This window comes from Aphelocoma coerulescens, chromosome 9, assembly GCF_041296385.1.
Source record: "Aphelocoma coerulescens isolate FSJ_1873_10779 chromosome 9, UR_Acoe_1.0, whole genome shotgun sequence".
Classification (NCBI taxonomy): domain Eukaryota; kingdom Metazoa; phylum Chordata; class Aves; order Passeriformes; family Corvidae; genus Aphelocoma; species Aphelocoma coerulescens.
Genome location: NC_091023.1, coordinates 3693588 through 3713443, shown reverse-complemented (window position 1 = coordinate 3713443; position 19856 = coordinate 3693588). Strand labels below are relative to the sequence as shown.

General features: G+C 48.5%; 1 protein-coding gene across 3 annotated transcripts in view; it reads right to left on the bottom strand.

The window, feature by feature from the left end:
* The window catches only part of HDLBP (high density lipoprotein binding protein), a 37401-nt gene extending 17601 nt beyond the window's left edge, over positions 1–19800 (bottom strand). The window contains exons 1-3 of one of the 3 annotated variants that reach the window (XM_069024649.1): positions 19704–19800; positions 1401–1468; positions 745–857 (exon numbers count right to left, since the gene is read on the bottom strand). In XM_069024649.1, coding sequence (XP_068880750.1) covers positions 745–820 — 76 coding nt within the window. In that variant the 5' untranslated portion in view covers positions 821–857; positions 1401–1468; positions 19704–19800. Of the gene's footprint in view, positions 1–744; positions 858–1400; positions 1469–5449; positions 5551–5654; positions 5736–19703 lie in introns of those variants that run through there. The other 2 variants (XM_069024650.1, XM_069024651.1) reach the window with 2 other exon arrangements.
* Between the last annotated feature and the right edge of the window lie 56 nt (positions 19801–19856).

The window sequence follows — 19856 nt, the reverse complement described above, 5'->3', positions numbered from 1 at the left end:
AGACTGCAGTGAATGCCACAAACCACCAGCCTCGTCTGAGCTGGCACAGTGGGTGCAGGGAGTGAACATGCAAGTGAATGGTGGTAGCAAACAGCACCTTATTGCCAACTTTGTCAAGAGGGGTTCAATTAGGGGAAAACAGGCTGAGCAGAAAGAAGTGAAAGGACCAGAGCAAGGGTGCAGGTCAGAAGGGGACAAGACAAATATAAGCCCAGGAAAAAGGCAGAGAGAAGGGCTACAGTTAGGGCAAAGTCTAGACAAAGCTTGTAGGCCTGTACATTATGTTCAACTCAGTTGTGCACTGGGCCATACCAAATGGGGCACTTTGCAGCTGGGGACAGATGCCAAAACCCATCACTGAGTCAGTTCACAGGGTTAGTGACCACCCCCAGCACCTGGCTGAACAAAGGGTGGAAATGACAGCCCAGCACACTGATCCATGAGGTTCTCGTGTAGCTCAGTGTCCCACTCTTGCATGTGCCCCATCCCAGGGCTGACAGCACTGCTAGCCAGAACTCTCTGAAGTGTTCAGGCCTGTCTCCTCACAGCCCTGCACTGTGCAGCATCACCACTGTGCTGCTGGAGGTGCAAAGCTAGAGTCTAGCAAAACGCTAATTTAGGAATGGAGAATGCACACTTTTGGGGAACCGGACACATGGAGTGAGCTTGGGCAAGAGCAAGGAATCTTGCCTGTGCAGTCTGGATCTAGAGGCACATCACAGGAACTCAGTTGTGTTTGCTCACCTTTCACTTGCTGCTGGGCCAGGCCGCTGCGGTGTTCAGCAAAGCTCTCCTGGGTCAAAACTGCCACAGAGCTCATTGTCGACTTCCCACCCACACACAATCCGGGTATGCCACTGGAAGAGATGGAGGTGGCAACACTATCACCAACACTGCTCAGGATGCACACAGTCACTCCAGGAAGACAAAGTGTATGTTACTAAGCACTCTTCCAGTCATCCTCCTGAAAAGCACCCACAGTGCCCATCGGCTGCCCAATTTCCTTGTTGAACCAGACAGGAACTCAGGATGGATATTTCCTCCCTACACAGCCGTCACCAAAACCTCCCTAAGCTCCTCCCTAAGGAGGCAGAGGATCTGTAACCTAAGAAGGTCACTGGAAAGGGGGACACCACAAATTTTTAAAGTGTATTCTAATTAATCTGAAGTACGGTCTAATTAATCTATTCATTATTAATGGTGGGCAATTTTTAAGTGAGTATGTGAACATCTGGATAGTCAGTCCAAGACCATTATGTATCCCTGGAGAGAAAAGAGATAAGAAAAGTTGCCTCTTCCTGAGAAACTTACTGAGGTGCCTGACTGAGGGACATATTCAGAAAGCCACTCTGTCTAGCAAGCTCAGCAAGATCTTTGGCTCTACCAAAATAAGAACTTACCAGCTAAATGGTCAGTAGCCAGAGAGTCCGTCCTGTAAGCTGCCTGTTTGTCAGCCTGCCAGCTTTTGCTTTATAGAAAAAAAAAATTAAAATAAATAAATTAGGTCCAAGACAAGAGAAAACCATGACACCCCTGTTACTGTAACTTTCAACAGAGCCCCACCTGTATGTTTCAAAGTTGCACCTTATCCAAAACACTCTCATACCCAGTTGCATCTCCCCATACATGACACCTGTCGTGTTTTACTAGCTCTGCAGGCAGTGCCACTATCTACTCAAACTTCACAGCAGGAAGTCTGGAGTAGTTACTCTTTCATCACACTGGCTACAAGAGTAGCCATACAATATCAGGCAAAAAAATTAGTAACAGATGTTCAAGACATAAAATTTCAGGGTTGCAAGCAAGACCTTCTCTAGTCAGAAGAGACTAACAACCTGAAAACCTGCCAACAACACTGCCATCAGTCACAAGTTAGGAATGTAGTTCAGTGGAGCTTGGGTGAATCAACACAGACATCCTCACAAACTAAGGCAAACACTCAGGGCTCTCCACACTCATCTGTTGGGCAGCCCAGCTCTGCAGTTTTTATTGCAATAAGATCATGCACCAGGCACAAAATTCTGTCTCCAGGCCTAAATCTGAAAGCTAGAAGAAAATTCACACTGGTTTACACAGACCATTTTAAACATGTACACAAGACAGAAGCGGGAAGAAAAAGACACTTCTGGGAAGGACTTTCCATCTCCTGAATCTGGATCTGCAGATTTACTGAGAAAGTGTTTAGGAATACAAGTGAAAATGTAAAAGCCAGTACAGTACACACTCTGTCAGTTGTAACAAATCCATACCCAGAGTCCCCCAGAGCTGTGCTTCAGCAGAGCTTGCATTCTCCTAAAATCCAGTGCCTCTGCCTGCTCATGGGACAAGAGGCCCCTCTCCCACACACACCCTGCAGTGCTGCTTGGACCATCTTCTGTACAGCAAACTTGATCGCTTCTCAGGAAAGTGACAGTTGCCATCTCTGACCTTTCATTGTGCTAGAAAAGGCTTCCCAAACCAGTGCCACTCCTAAAAACGCAGTGTTGCTGATGGGGTGTCTCACATCATGCTAGAGCTATGATGCAGTAAGGGAAGCTGATGGTGGCAGAAGCAGGGAAGAACAGGGAAAGCAGTGATGCAAGAGTCATACAGGCCTGATCTGCACCTCAGCCAACGCTGTTTTTTTCCCCTACTTCAACACGCCTTTTACAGGCAGAAGGCAGCACAAACTGTGTTGTCAGAGCAATAGAGCTAATGTTGCAATTAATCCTGGAATGAGGCAGCAGGTACCAGGACAGCCAGTCATGCTGCTGAAGTACAGGTGCTGCAGCAATGCAGATCTCTGCAAGGCATTTGCTGCTGTACAGAAAGGGTGGCTAGTAACCTGGAGAACCTATTTTTTTTACTCTGGCTAGTAACCTATTTTCTTGGAGAAATCTCCTTGCTGTCCAGGGTTATGCCACAGTGTAACACGTGGTTATGTGTCCATGGCACATGCCTGCATGGCTCAAGCTGCTGCAGATCCAAGGAAAGCAAGTTAGTGCCATGGCACCTGTTCCAGACTATCTCGGCAAGGCCTGCAGGCTCCATGGCAGCTCCTCCAGCCTGTTGGGTCACTAACACGGGTGCCACCACCTCATGGCAAGTTCCAAACGAGGGCAGGAAGGAGAAGCATCTTAGGCATCACAAACAGCTGTCAAGCTCTGGCTCTGCCTTGCTAATGGCACAGATGTGCTTATAACTCTCATTTCTCCAGAAAACACCACCTGGCTGGTTTTGCATGTGTTCTGCTCCTTAGAGGAGGGTAAGGATAAGAAATCAGTGAACGACACCCAATATAGTGCCTACTTGAAAGCCACAACCTCAAGGCACAGCTGCTGGTTTCACTGTGTACACACCAGCTGCAGAGATCTTCCTTGCTGCCTCCACCTCAGAGAACAGCCAGACATTCAATGAGAAATCAAAGGGCAGTGTTTATCCATATGAATTTCTGCTTCGTCACCCATACAAGAAGCTAAGAACAAATACTCCTCATCTCCAGCAATCCCAAGCATCTGGTATATTGTAGGCCTCAGGGATTAATCTCTGGCCAAAATCAGAGGCAACCATTAGAATGGTATTTTAAACATAATGTCAAAACCAGCAGCTCAAGCACTGCATTTGGATCTTACACCTCCTTGGCTTCCCACTTAGGTTTTGAAATTAAGGTTACAGCTACGTCATGCCAGTGTGCAGCTGACTGGGTCAACAGGTTTCAAACTGCCTGGTTGATACATTGCCTGTACTGCTGGCCTTGTGCACCAAAAGAAGTTACAGAAGTCTAGAGCACACTTCAGTAATGAGAATGAAATCATCCTAAAAATAACCTCCAGCAAGGGGCAGAGCTAATCACACGGGAAACATTTGTATGAAGAGAAACAAAGGCAAAGTCATGAGTTACACTGCCAATACAATCAGCTCTTGTGGATGGAAATGTCAGCTATACGTTATTTAAAAGTATATTTAATAAGAACATTATCACTTTGTTAATCCCATGGAGCAAGAACCGCACATAGCAACAGGACTGGGCTGGTTGTGGTAGGCACTGTTCTCTGCCAAACGTTCACGCAGGACAGGGCAATCTCTTGGCTAATGAGTGGACACAAATGAAAATACTTGCTTTCTGAAACCCGACGAGCTTCCTCAGAGATTGGAGGCCCAGGCCCCCCAGTTTTGGGGGAATCACGCTGACACAGCTGCTGTGCGGCAGAATGCAGTCTCCCTTCGTAGCGATTCCCGACTTAGTACACCATAGAGTGCAACACGACCGCAGCCCTGGCCGCGGGCAGCCCTGACCCATCCCCCATGTTTACTCTTCCACTAGCGCCGGCCCCGCCACCACGTCTGGCCCCGGACAGGAGGAGCCCTGTGGCGGCCCCGCCACCGAGGACGTGCACCCGGCCGCGTCCTGCTGGCCGGCCCGGCGAGGCAGGCACAGATAGTGCCTCTCAGCGGGGCTGGCAGAGGGCTGCCCCGGCCGCGCACCGAGAGGGCCATCGGTCCAGGGGAGCCTTCCGCGCCGGGCTGTCTGCGCTCGGAGCCTACCCAGGCCCACACCGCCACCGTGACCCCCAGGACCGCCCCTCCGCTTTGGCCCCGCGGTGCCCGGCAGAGGGGCGGGGGAGCCAGGCCCCGCGGGCCCGGCCGGGCGGGCGGCGCCGCCAGCGCCACCTCAGCACTGGCGGCACCGGGGGCGGGGCGGCGGGGCGGGGCGGCGCCCTTAAAGGGCCCGGCGGGCCCCGCTGTCACCGCGCCCCCCGCGGGGCCGAGCGGGAGGGGGCGGCGGGGGCGCGCCCAGCGCACCAGGACCGTGCGGGAACGGGGCCGGGGCGCGGCCAGTGCCACGGGGCAGCTACAGCCCAGCCCCGGCAGCCCCATCCCGCCGCGGCCCTGCGGGTTGCAGGCCGGGGGCGGCCGCATCAGGCGAGCGGGGGACAGGCGCTCCCGCGGGGCCCAGTGACAGCCTCGAGCGCGGTTCCGCGGCCAACGGGACGCTGCCGGTGGCGGTAGCGTGGCGGGCACGGCCAGCTCCGGGCCCGGCGGTGGCACCTCCCCCCGCCGACGGTGGCCAGGAAGCGGGGCCAGGGCGCTTGTCCTTCTATAGCCACAGCAGGAGCAGAGCGCTCGGCCCCGCGGCAGGCTGGGCTGCCCACCGCCGGTGCTCCGCGGGCTGACCAACACTGGACGAACGCTCGCCGCCGGCTGCTTTAACTCGTATCGGAATCAAACCCTACGACCGCCGGGAACGGCGTGGAACCGCCTCGGCCTGCGCCGCTAACCGTCTGCCACCGACGACAGGAACCACGCCGCGCTCGGCCTGGCCGGGCCGCCCCCTCCCCACACAGCCGCGGGGCTCGGCCTCCCCATCGGCCCGGCCCCATATGCCGGCGATACGCGGCAGCTGCTGCCGGCCGGCACAGCCATACCACCACCGTCCGAGGCCGCGCCGCGGGGCCAGACTTTTCCCCACCTCCCGCCGCCGGATACCCTCCCTCGCCGGACTTTGCCCTGCCCGGCCCGGCCGGCGGGAAGTTAGTGCGGAGTTTCCAGGCAGCGCCGACACGTCGGTGCCCTGGGGAGGATGCGAGGCCGCCTCGGGCCGGGCCGCCCCGCCAGCCTCCACGTCGGCGCCGCGGCCGCGGCGGAGGGGCCGCCCCCCGTCCCCCGTGACTCACTCCGGCCGGTGCCCGCTCGCCCGCCCTTCTGGAGAAACGGAGCGCTCCTGGGAGAACGGCGCGGCGCCCGCCCCGCCGCATATATAGGCCGGGCTGCTGCCAATCCCCGGCCCACACGTCAGCGGGACATGCCCCTTCCCGGCGGGGCCGGCCCGCCACGCGTGCCCTGCGCCGCCGGGGACGCCCCGCCGCGGCCGAGCTGCCCCGGAGCCTGCGGCTCTGCTGGTGGCCTCACTCCCGCCGGCCGGCCCGGCCCGCGGGGCGCACGGCGAGGCAAGCGAGTCGCGGGTGGCTACCGCCCGCTCTGCGCGCCTCGGGACCGCGCCGCCGCCTGCTCCCCGGCTGACACCGGCGGTACAGGCCCTTTCCACCTTCCCTGCGTATTTCCCCCAGCGGCAGAGAGGGCTGGGGCTGCTGTAGCACCGAACCGCCCGCGGGTCCTTACCCAGCCCCGCGACGGCCCCAGAGCTCAGGATTACCCACTTTGGTCAAGCCCGGTTTCACGCAGGGTTAGCGAGCAGTGGCTCATGAGGGCTCTGAGCAGCCTGAAAACCACAGCTGGCACCGGAGAGAGCGAACACCTGGGGTTCCTGCCCGGTGCCGCGAGTGGAGAGGGACAGCGAGGCCCCCGCCCCAGGTGGCCCCTTGATCCGCCTCCTCCTGCACAGACTGTGACAGAGCAGCAGCTACCTGAAGTGAGGCTGCAGGCAGGCAGAAGGGGCAAGGTAAGAGCAAAAGCAGGAAAGAAAAACGAACAAAATAACATAAAATCCCCAAAACCACAACACACCCCCTCTCTCCCAGAAAAGTACAAAAAGAGAAAAGCCCCTCTTCTTATTCCAGTCTCTAATTTGGAAATGGGGAAGAGTGAAGGGGGGAAAGGCAAGCCAGCAAGCACAATACCCTCCTTTCCTGCATCGAGGATGTTTATTAGTTTGTGCAATATAGATGTTTTTAATTATTAGCTCTGCACTCTCAGGGAACCAAGGAAAGAACCCTGTCCCCTCACTGTAAAAATACATCAAATTTGAACTGATTTTTGCGTTAGCTCATTTACCTACACAGCATTAATCTTTCTCATAATTCCTAACACACTTAGTGACTGGTTTTCTCATTCCCACCTTGAGAGAGAGCACTTCCAGGCCCTAGCTTACAAAACAAAAGACGCTGCTCTGTGGAGCTCTGACCACAAAAATTTGAGGTCTTTGGGATAACTGCTTTTGATTACATGCAGTAAATTTTAGAAATTTTGTACACTGTATTTATGGAAACATGGATGCTATTTAGCCTTCAGTAAAATTATTACTTATTATTAAACAAGAGTATATTTCTCCATTTCTCCTCTTTTTATCTTATAGCTGGGAAGACATCATCAAAACACTTGAATTTTTTGACACAAACAATTTATAACTATAAATAAAGATATACTTGTGGGTGAAATCAGGAAGTCTCCTGAACAGAGAACAATCGTCAAGAACTGACACCATGCCCAGGCACCTCCGTGATCTATCTCCCCCACCCCAGCCTCTCCTCAAAAAGTCTGTTATCTCTGTGAGGATGCAGGAATCCTGCTCCAAGCATGGGGTTCTCCACAGAAACGCAGCGACCAACTGCTGCCACGTCATATATGCTCCAGGAGCTGGCTCTAGCTGCTCTGCCACAAACCACCTGGGCTGTGGGTGCCACAAGCATCCGTAAGGCACACAAGCAGGCTGGTGCCTACCAAGGCATTGATGTGCAAGGGCAGAGCTCCAGGGACCTGGGCAAACCTCAGCACCTCCAGACTTTGGGCAGCAGCTGCAGTGCAGGGTGTTGTAATTTGGGATTCAGAAACTTGCTTAAGGTGCAGGATGCTTTTCTGGTGCTTTTGCTCCCTGGTGTTTATCTCCCCAGCGCAAAGCAAGCAGGCTCCTTCCAACACCCTAACTTCCAATTAACTCTAGCATGAGTAAGTACCACGATCCCTTGTGCCAGGGAATCACAGAAGTATCACAACCTCCAGCCTACAGCATCCTACCAAGGCACCAACATCGTTCTCCCTCAACTCCACCTCATTATCTGGTTCAGCAGGGGCCCTCTGTGGGGACATGCCACCTTGTGCCTCTGGGATAACCACATGGCCCTCTCCTGCTCTCTCTACGTAGTGCTGCTGCAGCCACTGGTTGCCAGGTCATTATGGATTTCTGGCTTCTATCACAGCTTCCTCTCCAGGTCTGCTTAAGAGGCAATCTTCCTCTGCCTGTTGCTCTTCCTTTATTTGCAGCTGCAAGTGGTGGGAGGGAAGCCTGCCAGTCCCAGAAACTACTGGAAGGCCTTGAGCACCTCACTGTGTGCCACCCTCAAATAATGATTTCTGCTGAAGGAAACCTGTCACAGGCTGCTCTCCTTAGAGGAAGATCATCCACAGGGAAAGAGGTGTGTGTATGGGGGGAAGAGCTCACCTTTCCTCCCACATTCAGTAAGTGCAGAAGCATCCTGTGCATGGACAAAAGCACATTTAGAGAGTGCCAGGAGGCTTATTTCCACATCCTGCTCCCACCAGCACATAGACCATCCGTGTCCCATCCCATACCTTTTCTTCAATGAGGCTATGGAGTATGGGCAGAGAGGGGTCTGCAGGGATTGCTTCAGGCCTGCTCTGTCTACTTACTTGCCCACAAATACAACCTCTCACTAAAAATTAAATTAAAAATACACATGTCATGGAGATGTGTGTAAAATGGCTCCGCTAGAAGCCAGGTGTAGAAATTGGTAGCTGAGGGGAATGGAGACAGAAGAAGGTACCCAACCCCTTGACAAACACTAACCTACCACTCTCCCTCCAGCAACCCATATTTTGGCAGCATTACAGCAGACCCCAATTTCATGACTTGTTAGAACAACTGATTAAGAAGTCTCCCAAAGAGAACACCAAAGGGTGGCAGAAAGGGTAAAGGATTGGGCAGTGCATAGTTTCCATGGCTTATCGGACTGGCAGCTCATATCACCAGTCTGAGGGAGGACACAGAAATGGGACCAGCAAAAACATCAAACACACACAGAGATAAAACTAACACTGAACCGGTTTGGGGCTTGTTTTTTTGGAACATGTGTTCACCCATGTGAAGGCAAGGTTGAGGAGTTAAGAAGCTTTCCATAATCGCTTCACCCCAGGACTCTTGGGGAAGGGAGAGGAAACTGCACCTTAAATGACTGGAGCAAAAAGGTTGGTCTTTCCTGGCACATCTACCCTTGGCTGAGCTGGGATTTTGCAAAGCATTTCTTCTAGCCTATTTGTATTTTCTGTTGTTATAAGAGAGTCCTATTTTTCCTGCCAGAAACCGAAAGCCTTATTTGGGAAGCAACCCAAGTATGTTCCAAAGAGTGTGTGCTGTGATTTTATTTCCTGTTAAATATAACCCCAGATTTCTAAAACTGTACAAATAAGCACCTTTTTGTACTCTGGGTGCTTATCCCACACACTCAAGTCAGGGAACACCACAAAAGAGCTACCCCTGAAAGCATCCATTTCAGCACATCCCTTGCCAGTGGCATTAAGAGAAAAGGGCTGGGGGTATAGTTTGCATCACACTAGAAAAAGGAAGCAAAAGAGGATTCAGGATGCAGGGCACTTGTATGCCAGAGAGTACTGAGGTTCTCAGCCAAAGCAGGATATGTGTCTCAGCTCTACAGCTATCGCTGTGGCTCGCCAGGGGATCTTCCAACAGAACATTTGCATTTCTACAGAAAATCTCTATTAAATTGAAGTTGAGTCAAATTACATAGATCATTCTGCTAAGACAATAAAAAAAGTTTCATCATTAAAAATGACTGAATGTGAGTCCACATTGCTTATGGCTCTGTGACTTTGAGACTAGTTTTTACTTATTTGCCATGAGGAACAAAACTTCCAGGGATGTGCAAATCAGACACCTATCTTCTGCATTCACATACCAGGGCTAGGAAGAAATGATTCCATAGGCTAAATTCTGCCCCTTGGCTGTACTTAATGCAGCCCCTCCATCTTCAGAGGCCCACTGTAAATACCTAATTAGAGAACTGAAGGCAGAAAGAGAAAAGTCTACCCAAGCCTAGACACTAATCCCAGCTCCAACCACTTAGTGATATTGAAGTGATAGTGAAGAAGGGAGGGTGGTGGAAGGAAGATGAGCGACTATGTATGTTTGTCTCACACAGGATCTGGGTGGTATAAAACACAGGGTCCCAGGTGGGTGTAACACCACTTGCCTTTCTCCTGGTAACCTACATTGTTTATTGAGGGCAATTCTCTTGCAGGAACAGAAGAGCTGACTAGATATTGAAGGAAAATGACAAACCTCAGCAGGGCTCTCAGGCCAATATGGGTCTTTAAAAGACTTATTTCCTGGGCACTCTGACAATAAAATTATGCAACCATCAGCTAGCAAAGAATATGTACACTGCCCTTCCTAGCCTGTCACAGGGGATCTATAACAAGGGGCAGGCAGAATAGGTAGGAAGAACAGGAGCAGCTTCCTGGTGTGGACAGAGTTCTAGTGTGAACAAGGAGCATCAGGCCTTCTGACTGCAGAGGGAGGAAAAGCTGCTGGTTTTTATACAGGGACACTGTGAGAAAATGAGATTTAATGAAAAAAAAAATAAAGAGACTCAAGCTCTGCTCTTAGATTTGCTGCAGATTTGGTGAACTGGCCAGCAAAATTCTCTTGGTTGCCCTGGCTGGGCACACACAGCATCTTGATTTTCTCTGTGGACTTGTTATTTCATTTCAGGTTGTTCAGAATGCTGTGATCCTTGGATGTCAGGTGCTATGACAAAACAAATGCCTTTTCAGAGATGAGGAAGAAAAAAAAAATCAATGGACAGTTTAATAAAATCAATTCAAAAGCAAAGCAAAAGGAAGCCACAGAAGACCAGTTTGCATCTGCCCTTCCGCTTACACCATGAGAAAAACCTGATTTAGCATAAACTTGGCTTTCAAGAAGTTGCAAAGGAGTAGAATTTTTAAGGAGTAGAAGCAAATTTCAGGTTCCTGGCCTTGGGGACCCAATAAACATTTTCATGAGGAATAAATATGAGGGATAAAGTAAAATACAGTATCTTTCAGTTTCACAGTAAAGCAAAACACTGGTTTGACTCAAGAATGAAGAAAGTGGTTCAGAAAAAAAAAGATTCCAAATATATTGCACAGAAATAACAGAAATTCAGAATATCTGGCAACACATGGAGGTCTGAGTCTCTGGGGCCTGCTCAAAGCAGGGTCAGACCAGGGCATTCAGGGCTTTCCTCGCTCAGCTCTTGAAAACCTTCAGAGCTGCACAAACTTTCTGGGCAACCTATTCCAATACCTGACTATCCTTACAGTGAAAAAAGGTTTTTAACTTGCAGTTAGAACCTCTAATTTCAATGTTGGCTCTTTATGCTGATCTGAACTTGCTTTTTAGTTTAAATTACCACCACACTGTGTGCTTATCACTCCCAGGTGCTTTCAGAGTGGTGCTGCAGCACTGCTTGCCATTCTACACTGCAGAAGAACAAAACTCTTTCACAATTAGTGAACTGAGAGGCACTTCCCAAAGCCTGCTAATATCCCAGTTACCCAAGAAATGAGGATTTTGGAGATACTGCAGAAGAAAGCATGCACTATTTTCCTTCTGTTCTTCAAATGGAAACTTTCACTTCTCTCTCCTTTGGCTACTGCGTTGAAGTTCTTTTGTTTACCTTTCAGTGTCTCCTGTTCTCTCTCCACTGGCCACTGCAATATAAAATGAACACGTGGCAATTTTTTTAAAGAAATGCTGCCAGCAGCTCTCATGCACTATACATCACTTAGCTTAAAAAAGCAGGGGATTTGCAAGCCCTAAATTTACCTTTTTCCACATTAACTGTCACATACTTAGAAAATGTAAAGTCAACTGTGTCCCTTAGCTCAAACCTGTCACCAGACTCACGAAGACCCTCCTCCAGGTACTCTTAGGCTGATGTTTTCCAGGACAGAATTTAAGTACTTGCTTACAGCAGTTTATAAAGATGACAACAACAACTTCTTTTCACGCTGATTAGATAAATACATACAGAAAATGAAGAAGAAAAAAAAAAAGAACAGTGGCAAACTGAGACCTCCCCAATGCCACTTCTCAGGGGAGGAGCGGAAAAATTGCAACTGAAGCAAAAATGTAAACAGACATTTGGTTTTGTCCATTTTGTTTAGGTTACAGTTCTTTTTAATCTTGCTTAGCTACTTTGATTTGATGTATTATATAAAAAAACCTCAGCAAACTAGTACGAGGCTTCTTGAAAGATTTTAAGGATTCCTGAGTTTCTAATGTTTATTGGATAACGAAGACTCAAGAGAATGCCAGAGCTCCATTTTTATAAACTTCCTATGCACTCTGGTATGTTTTGCTCCGATTTCAGTTTCCCAAGTCACATGGCTTCACAAGACTCTCTTATTCTGTAAATTTTATTTTTCTTTATTTCTGTCTTTCATTTGCAATAAGCAGCTTGAAATTACAAACCAGTAAAGTCAGAGTTATTGTGACAAACAAAACACTTGAAAGAATAAAAGCCTGAAACTTGCAGGGAGGCTAGTGCTTTGTTTGGAGCAGGACAGAACTATTTAATATTGAAAAAACCCACCTTCAGTTTGGCAACAATTCCTCTGAAAAAGCATTAAAGTAAATATCTGATTCCAGCTGCCACTTTGGAAAAGCAATGCTCAGACCCTCACTATTTAAGCACTGCCTTTCCTTTGTCCTATTCATAGCACATGCAACAGGGGCTCAGCATATCCACAGACAAGCACTAATTCCTAATCTCTACTAGGCCAAGCAAAAGGCTCTTCATGTGTTAGACAGAATTACATCACGGTGATCTAAACTGACAGTGAAAAACCCAGACAGTCTTCCCTTCCAAATTTGCAAGGCCACTCTAAGCCTGCTATGAAAGAAGAGAAAGAGAGATAGTGAGAACTCAGAGTAAAACTATTCCCCCTAATTGTTACAAATAATATTATTTTACGCTTAAAACCCCTTTTCATAACTGAATCATTCCCAGTTCTACTCTGCTCATCTTTAGGCTGAACTGGAACAGGACACGAACCATTTTGGGTACAATTTTTTTGTTTTGATACCTCATGCTGCTCAGTCCTCCACCCACTTTGTTATTGTCTTTTGGATTAACAGAATGGTGTCCTGAGCAAGATGAGTTTTCAAATAAAATAGAGGGGTTAACATTTCCCAAATTTGCAAGAACTTCTTCTGTAAATACTCACTGCTTGCTCTCATTTTACCCATAACCATGCTGCAAGCAACAGAGCCACCAACTCAGTATTTTAATTTCATGAAACTGCTTATAAGAGCAGGTGTAAAACTTGACTTTTAAGCTCCCTCAATGCTTAACCAGCTCTACTTTTAAGCAATAGTCATACCCACAACTTGCTATTCTCCAGACATTCCAAGGGTCCTTGTAAGACCAAACACCTACATCCCAGCAGGCTGCATCAACTGCTGAAGCATTCACTTTGAAAACAAAGGCAAATGCACTAACAGGTCAACCATAATATATTCCCATTCCCACTCTCACCCTGCCTGCTCTGAGAATTGTTCTTTTCAGCTTTCCTTTCAACTGCTCCAGCACAGGTTTACATTCAGCTTTATCACTGGCACAGAGATAACAGCAAACTTAATTTCTCCTGAGCAATGGAAACAGCTGGGGCCTGGTGTACAAACAGCAAAACCCTGCTCTCCTCTTTCAGAAAGGCAGGAGAAGTCAGGCAGTCCACACCATCTCCAGTGCCCACTGGAGACATAAAAATGACCCCCAACTTCTGGGGCGAACAGTAATAAGTCCACTTCAATCACTCCTGGCCTCCTGTTCCACTGTGGCTTTCTCTGGCTCTGCCTTTGTCCCTGCCAGTGGGGAAATCTTAACTCTGTCCCTTCGTCTCTTCCTTTTTCCTAACTCAACCCATGTACCCATCCCTTGCCCGAGGTCCCTGTTCCAGCCACACAGCTTGTCGTAGGCTTTGTTTGTCACTCATCTTTGGCAACTATCCAGTTTATTTTGTGAAATATCCAGTTTAATTCTCAGTGCCAGAAATGCAGGGATAGACAAAACCACAACACTACAAAAAAGCAGAAGAGAACCAGCAAATGATGCTAAAGCAGATGGTACCACCTGAATCAAGCACTGGCCATCAAAGCAGTCAGTGCTCCTCTGAAAAAAAGCCTTTGCAGATTTTTCAGCAACTCACTGTAAAACCTGTGAAATACCAGTCAACCAAAACTAACAGGGGTAGAGAAAAGGGACAGGGGAGTGATGCCCATGCTGTGTGCCAATACCCTGAACCAAGCCCGACATTTGAATGATGTAAGAAGATTATTCCAGTTATCCAATCCCTGATGAAAAATATGCCAGAGGTTACCTTTGTGACAGTCAGCTATACCTGCCTCATGGTAGTTACTGTGAGATATGATACCAGTAACCTTCCTTTAAAACCAGAGTCCTGACATGTACCTGGCCTGTGACCTGGGGTCAGACAGCACTTCATGGGCTTTGACAGAGATCTCAAGAAGCAACTATCAGTTCAATAATACAGAGAGAAGGCTGGGTCCTGCCTCCTCCAAACAGGATTGTAACAGTCAAAACACAACACGGTTCCGAGTCTTTCCTCCTTAAAATCCAGTTATTAGCTGGGATGTTGCTGAATTCATCGCTACAGCACACAAGTATCAATTGTCATGATATGAGCACACCCAGAAATTCTCCTTCATAGGTATTTCTCATGCAGTTAAAAGATGGGGCACACACACAAGTTATATGTGTGGATACTTTTACCAGAATCACACTGACATACGTTTATAAACAAGTTCCTTATAGAATTCTTTTTCTTGGTTTTGCTTTGTTTCCTTGTTTCCATGTTTGAGTTTGTTTTGTTGTTGTTGTTTTCTTCCAGGGGGGAGGGATGGGTGTGTCTCTTTTCTTCCAATAATGCTAAATAAATTTATCTGTTCCATCCTCAAATTTCTCCCGAGTGGTTCTTTCTCATCACTGAAAAATATTCAGTAAAGACAGAAAAACTGTTGCTGGAAAACAGTTCCAGACACTGTGCTGTGGAGTGTAAGAGAATCTGGTACTACTTCCATTTTGCGTCAACAAGTAAACCCATTTTATTTTGCAATTAAATTGAATAACATCATTTAAGGGAGGTCGCATAAATATGGCTGTGCTATTCAATCCTCTCAAAGGCAAAACTTTTCCTGTGAGTCACCATTTCTTTGTGCCTTGCAGCTACTGAACCAATCCCTTCCCTTCTTCTAGTGCTGTTTTTCCACTGAAGTTAAACTCATTATGACTTCCTCTAGATGAGCCTTTTGTGGTCCATCTTTGCTCTCAGGTTTCTCCCTGGTTTTTTCTGCCCACTGCTATGCAAGTGCCCCTTTTGTGCCTCTAGCTGGACATAACTCCTTGCTCCAACCCCTGCTCCTCACAAAAGAGTGACATGCTTCCCTTGCTGCCTCAGCAACACAGCCAGCTCCCACAGGCCAGGCAGCTGTGGCCAAGGTCAGCCCTCTGCACCCACAAGAGTACTTAAATGTACTTAAGTTACTTACATGCTAATATATCTAGCAATAATTCGCAAAATATTAGTAGGTATCTTTGAGGCTTGAAAGATCTACCAAATGCAAGATTCAACAACACAGAACCAGTCACGAGAGACAAGTGAAGTCTACCAGCAGGATCAAAGAAAAGTATCTGTATTATATAGCTGCTGCCAGAAATGATTCCTGGACTTCTGCAAGACTGCTGGGAGGTAGAGCTTGCGTAGGTAGAAACACCAAAGATCATCTAAATGAAGGAAAAATTAAGTATTTCAGTTTTAACATACCTTTTTTATCAAACTCAGAACACTAATTACAGCCTGACTACTTCTCCTTGATGCAATTAAAACCTTAAACAGATAAATCCTCTAGCAACACAGTTTTCCCCCTTGTTTTGGACGGAACTTTTCCTTCTCATTTATTGATACATCTTTTTCCAACCTGACTTTCTGATTTCCTTCCACTGCAGTCATATTATGAGAGCTAAGGGGCAACATGAGTTCACAGAAGGAAGATGTGAAAAAGATTACTAGAGTTATTAGGCATTCAGGACTTGCTCTTTAAGATGGGAATGCAAATCACAAGATTTTAGTAAGACTGTTTAGGTCCTAAAAATCTGCTTTCTTTTAAAGCTAAAGGACAAATAAATACAAATATAAATACAAATCTCTCAGGTGTAATTCCACATCCAGGATAAGCTAGTAACCCAAAACTGTTCTTCTAAACCCAGGAATTTCTAAAATGGAAAGAGCTCTTGAAACAAGTCCTAGATTCTTGAAACAATACTAGATTCTTGACTTAGTGACCAGTCTAGCATAAACACCTGGAGGCCAGAGACCAGCTCCAGGTGTACTGAGTCCTCTGCAATCCCTTCCCCAAGAGGCCCTACTGAGCAGGGCCCTCCTTTCCACTCCAGATGCAGTCTCACAGGCCACAATCAACACCACAGCCTCCTGGAAGCACAGACTCTGCAGGAACAGCTTCTAGACCAAGGGCCTAGAAAAAACAATAAGTAAAATAAAAAACCATGAGCAAAGCCCAACAAGCTACACAACAGCATTCTGCTTTCAAAGGCAGGGTAATCAGGAAGAGGAACAGAGGCCTAATCCTGCAGCTGGGTTTTATTTTCCTATCTCTTCTTTATCTGTTTTCATATTTTAATACAGTAACACCTACTTAATTCTTGCGCAGACACATGTTGCAGAAATCTACAGGCTCTGGGCCTCTCAGTAACATGCTCCTGGACAAGTTAGACTTGTTACCTCCTGGATGAACATGCCTTTCCCAGTCTGCTTAAAAAACCCTGTTGCAACTTCTTCAACAATGCACAGAATCCCAGACTGGTTTGGGTTGGAAGGGACCTTAACCATCATCCAATTCCACCCCAGGTCACGGGCAGGGGAAACCTTCCACTAGACCAAGTTGCCCCAAGTCCCATCCAACCTGGCCTTAAACATTGCCAGGAATGGGGAAGCCACCAGCTACTCTGTATATCTTCGTCAAGACTGTAACAACGTTCCCATAAGGGTTCAAAACGCCCATGGGAACACTTGCCAGCCTTGCTGTTTCACCCTGAGGTTTATTTTATAAGCTCTGTACAGCACAGGTCTGAGCACTTCCTTCTGTAGCATTCTTGAATACAAAACAAAGTTGAACCATTGTTGAGTGACTTTTTTTTCAAAGAGAAACATTTTCACATAAATCTGATACTCTACAGAAATCCACCAATCAAATTGTTAAAACGCTGCCAGTTACAGTAAGTGAACCATTCATTCATAGGGGAAGTTTAGATTGGCTATTGGGAAGCAGCACAGGCTACCCATGAGTCATCATCCCTGGAAGCATTCGAGTTGTATGGACACAGCACCTGGGGAATGGGTCAGTGCTGAACACAGCGGTGCTGGGTGAGTGGTTGGACTTGATGATGTTGGAGGTCTTTTCCATACTAAATGATCCTATGATTCTAACCACACACCTGCACTCAGTTTGAACGTTCTGGACTGGGCCACTGCTGACTACTCTGACCATCCAACCAGTACTGACTGGATGAATTACCCAAATTTTCATGGCAGCACCATCCTAAGTGCATTTGTACCAGTTTAACAAGCTTCTATATACAACAAGAATACTATGCTTTGGAAAAGGCAGTATCACCCAAAATACTGTAACCACTAAAACATGGCAATTCTCTTCAAAAAGGTGAAAGCTGCACAGTTTGCCTTGTGTGGGATGGCTCCCACTCAGATAACAGCTATGGAAAGCCCAAGGTTACTTGGGCTTTCTAACAGACCATACTATCTTCAGAGGCAGCTTAATGTCAGATGGAAAAAGACGAGCTACTTGACTAAGAACAACTGCCCTTAATCTACCAAAACCAAGTTACTGTTGTTACCACTATGCTGTGCAACAAACAGCAACAATATTATGATCCAATTCCAGTTCAAGAGGAAACCTCCTCCCTCATCATCCCAGTCTAGGTAAGTGAGGCAAATGAAAAAGTAGGGACCATAACAACCTTCAAAATCATAAGAAGATATATCAATTTTTTCACCCTGTCAAGCAAAAGTGCGGGAGAGGCAAAAAAGAAGCCAACAAAAAAAAATCAGCTTAACTTGCAACGAAGGAGGAGACAGGAGTGTGTATCAAACTACCAGCTGTGGACACACCAGAATGATCTACGTAGAACAAACATGGAGCAGTCTTTAACTGTTTCTTAGGAGCTACTTGGAAAACTGTTCTTTGAGAATGATCTGGATTTATTGTACCTTGCAGCAGTGGCAAAGCTCAGGCCGGCTGGTTACACTGCCTCTGCCACCCTGCAGTTACATACTGCCAGTTACTGTTACTTTCCTATCTAGTGAGAGCTTTTCCTAAAAGTGCCTGTCATTCTGATCCCTGTAAAATTATACTGTGGACCTTTATGAAAAAGGCTGTGTGTTTTTGTTGCGGATGGCTCTGCCTACGATTTGGGCCATGCTTTATGAAAATCCATGTACAAGTAGGAAGACTGTTTTTTTCTAACAGCTTAAATCTAAACAGGCAAAGGGATAGAGACAGAGCTTTAGCAGACACACACAGCTAATCATTAGGTTACCACTTCTTTTCCTGCTTCACCTCTGATATGTTATTTTACCAGAGAGAGGGATATCCAGCCCACCTATGAAACACCACTTCCAAGCCAGGTTTGAAAAAAAACCCCCACAAACCATAATACTATCTGTTGTCTTCTAACTGAAGACAGTTGTCAGAACAGAAGCAGTAGGAAAAATGGAGACTAAACTGCCAGGCAGCTTCTTCACTTACCTTACTGAACAGAAAATGTGATAAAACAACACAGCACATATGAGTGTGCAGATTTTTCTTTCTCATTACACAACAGGATGGGAAAAAAATTACTCTTTTGAACTCCTTGGGACTGAATGTCACCAATCTTCCCTTCCCAGATACAGAGCTGAGAATGTTTAAATTCTAAACTTAGTGAATTCAAGGCCCTTACCTCATCTTACGAGTTAACTGATCTCTACATTACCAACATTCCCAGCACAATCTCCTCTCTTGCTTCTTGTCTTTCAGTGGAAGAAATTACTCTTGCCAGGTAGGAAACTGTTCCTACCGTTTGGGGAAAGCCATCATGGCAAGTGCTACTTGTCATGTGTCACTTCAGCTATAGCTCAAGAATCATCAGCGCCCTGTGCTTAACCCTCTTCAGGGCTGCTGGATTGCTGGATCATCCTGGTCTATAAATAACCCGAAATAAAACCACACTGCAGACATAGAGAGCAGGACAGCAGAGGCTGAATTTCCTCACGTATCATACACAGAGGCGGCTGACACTACCTGCAGTGTCACAGGTGAGGCCAAAACCCTCCCCCACCGCGGCCCAGGGCGCAGCCTCAGCTTTTGGGACCAGGAACAGTGGGAATGGAGACTACGGCACTTCGAGAGCCCGCAGCAGCCCGGGTCGGGGACACAGGGCGGGCCCCACCACCAGCCGAAGGAAGAGGGAAAGCGACCAGCTTCCTCAGCCGCATCCCCTCAGCGGGGGCGAGGGCCCAGCCCCGGCCGATCCGCCGCAGGGGAAGGAAGCGGGACATGACTCATGGCTTTTATCTGCTCCTGGGTGGCCCGGGAGCGCTCCCCGCCGCCAAGGCGGCGCTGGCGGCGGAGCGGGGCCTCGGGCGGCGGAGCGGGGCCTCGGGCGGCGGAGCGGGGCCCCGGAGCAGCCCCCGCGCCCCGGCCCTGTGCGGGGTGCGCCGGCGGCACGTGGCCCGCGCTGCGCCAATGGCAGCGGCCGCGACCATAGAGCGGGGCCGGGCGCTCGCTGCACATCCCGCCCGCTGCCCTTCTCGCCGCTGCCGCCATCTTGCTGCGGGCGACGGAACGCGCCCGGCCGCGGCGCCGGGCCCGCGCCTTCCCCCCGCTCACCTGAGGCGCTCCCGCCCCCGCCCTCCCGCGCCGGGCCCGGCATTACCTCTAGTCGGCCCGCAGCGAAGCCTATGCTGGGTACGAGGCCGACGGCCCGGCCGCCATCTTGGTGCAGCAGAGGGGATGTGCGTGACCTACAGCATGCGGGCGGCCCCGCCCCGTCCCAGCGGGTCGCTATGGGGATGGGGCGCGCGCCTGC